Raw genomic sequence first — 2,500 nt, forward strand, 5'->3', positions numbered from 1 at the left:
CCTCTAGGAGCATAAACATGTGCTAAAGTGTCCTCTAGGAACATAAACGTGTGTTAAAGTGTCCTCTAGGAGCATAAACGTGTGCTAAAGTGTCCTCTAGGAGCATAAACGTGTGCTAAAGTGTCCTCTAGGAGCATAAACGTGTGTTAAAGTGTCCTCTAGGAGCATAAACGTGTGCTAAAGTCCACTCTAGGAGACTAAACGTGTGTTAAAGTGTCCTCTAGGAGCATAAACATGTGCTAAAGTGTCCTCTAGGAACATAAACGTGTGTTAAAGTGTCCTCTAGGAGCATAAACGTGTGTTAAAGTCCACTCTAGGAGACTAAACGTGTGTTAAAGTGTCCTCTAGGAGCATAAACATGTGCTAAAGTGTCCTCTAGGAGCATAAACGTGTGCTAAAGTGTCCTCTAGGAGCCTAAACGTGTGTTAAAGTGTCCTCTAGGAGCATAAACGTGTGCTAAAGTGTCCTCTAGGAGCATAAACGTGTGTTAAAGTGTCCTCTAGGAGCATAAACGTGTGTTAAAGTGTCCTCTAGGAGCATAAACGTGTGTTAAAGTGTCCTCTAGGAGCATAAACGTGTGTTAAAGTTTCCTCTAGGAGCATAAACGTGTGTTAAAGTGTCCTCTAGGAGCATAAACGTGTGTTAAAGTGTCCTCTAGGAGCATAAACATGTGCTAAACTGTCCTCTAGGAGCATAAACGTGTGTTAAAGTGTCCTCTAGGAGCATAAACGTGTGCTAAAGTGTCCTCTAGGAGACTAAACGTGTGTTAAAGTGTCCTCTAGGAGCATAAACATGTGCTAAAGTGTCCTCTAGGAACATAAACGTGTGTTAAAGTGTCCTCTAGGAGCATAAACGTGTGTTAAAGTCCACTCTAGGAGCATAAACGTGTGTTAAAGTGTCCTCTAGGAGCATAAACATGTGCTAAAGTGTCCTCTAGGAGCATAAACGTGTGCTAAAGTGTCCTCTAGGAGCATAAACGTGTGCTAAAGTGTCCTCTAGGAGCATAAACGTGTGTTAAAGTGTCCTCTAGGAGCATAAACGTGTGCTAAAGTCCACTCTAGGAGACTAAACGTGTGTTAAAGTGTCCTCTAGGAGCATAAACATGTGCTAAAGTGTCCTCTAGGAACATAAACGTGTGTTAAAGTGTCCTCTAGGAGCATAAACGTGTGTTAAAGTCCACTCTAGGAGACTAAACGTGTGTTAAAGTGTCCTCTAGGAGCATAAACATGTGCTAAAGTGTCCTCTAGGAGCATAAACGTGTGCTAAAGTGTCCTCTAGGAGCCTAAACGTGTGTTAAAGTGTCCTCTAGGAGCATAAACGTGTGCTAAAGTGTCCTCTAGGAGCATAAACGTGTGTTAAAGTGTCCTCTAGGAGCATAAACGTGTGTTAGAGTCCACTCTAGGAGGTCTTACCTTCGCACTTCTCCAGGATCTGGACCGTCTCCCCGACCTCCAGGACCAGACCCCGGGGCCCCGACCCCCGGAAGTTGCAGATCACTACGGAGAGAGATGGAGACGTGAGGCGGGTCGGACACTCTAGGTGGGTCTAGGGGGGTCTGGAGTGGACCCGGTCCCAGCTGACATGGGGGGCCCGAGGCGGGGTCCACCCTGGACCGGACGCCGGCGGAAACCGGAGACCCCGGACCACGCCCTCGGAACCAGGAAGTAAAAGTTCTTAGAGTGGGAACCCCAAATGAGGACCCCCTAATCCTGACCCTTAATCCTAATCCTAACCCCTAATCCTGACCCCTAATCCTAACCCCTACCCCCTAATCCTGACCCTTAATCCTAATCCTGACCCCTAATCCTGACCCTAACCCTTAATCCTGACCCCTAACCCTAAACCCTGACCCCTAATCCTGACCCCTAATCCTGACCCCAAATCCTGACCCCTAATCCTGACCCCAAATCCTGACCCCTAATCCTGACCCTTAATCCTAACCTCTAACCCTAATCCTGACCCCTAATCCTGACCCCTACCCCCTAATCCTGACCCCTCATCCTGACCCCTAATCCTGACCTCTAATCCTGACCCTGACCCTGACCTCTAATCCTGACCCTGACCCCTAATCCTGACCCCTAACCCTTACCCCTAACCCTGATCCCTAATCCTGACCCTGACCCCTAATCCTGACCCCTAATCCTGACCCCTAACCCTGACCTCTAATCCTGACCCTGACCCCTAACCCTTACCCCTAACCCTGATCCCTAATCCTGACCCTGACCCCTAATCCTGACCCTGATCTCTAATCCTGACCCTGACCCCTAATCCTGACCCCTAACCCTGATCCCTAATCCTGACCCCAAATCCTGACCCCTAATCCTGACCCCTAATCCTGAACCCTAATCCTGACCCCTAATCCTGACCCCTAACCCTAAACCCTGACCCCTAATCCTGACCCCTAATCCTGACCCCTAACCCTAAACCCTGACCCCTAATCCTGACCCCTCATCCTGACCCCTACCCCCTAATCCTGACCCCTAATCCTGACCCCTAATCC

The 2,500-nt window shown here is 48.8% G+C and overlaps 1 protein-coding gene across 1 annotated transcript in view; it reads right to left on the reverse strand.

Moving 5' to 3' along the window:
- Positions 1–2,500, reverse strand: part of LOC310966320 (sphingomyelin phosphodiesterase 4-like) — a gene marked incomplete at its 5' end in the record, with an annotated part of 34,782 nt that overhangs the window by 13,517 nt on the left and 18,765 nt on the right. The window contains one exon of the mRNA XM_083940899.1: positions 1,413–1,496. Within this exon, the coding sequence (XP_083797025.1) occupies positions 1,413–1,496 (84 nt within the window). The remainder of the gene's footprint in view (positions 1–1,412; positions 1,497–2,500) is intronic.

This window comes from Echiichthys vipera (genome assembly GCF_963691815.1).
Source record: "Echiichthys vipera genome assembly, contig: SCAFFOLD_63, whole genome shotgun sequence".
Classification (NCBI taxonomy): Eukaryota; Metazoa; Chordata; class Actinopteri; order Perciformes; family Trachinidae; genus Echiichthys; species Echiichthys vipera.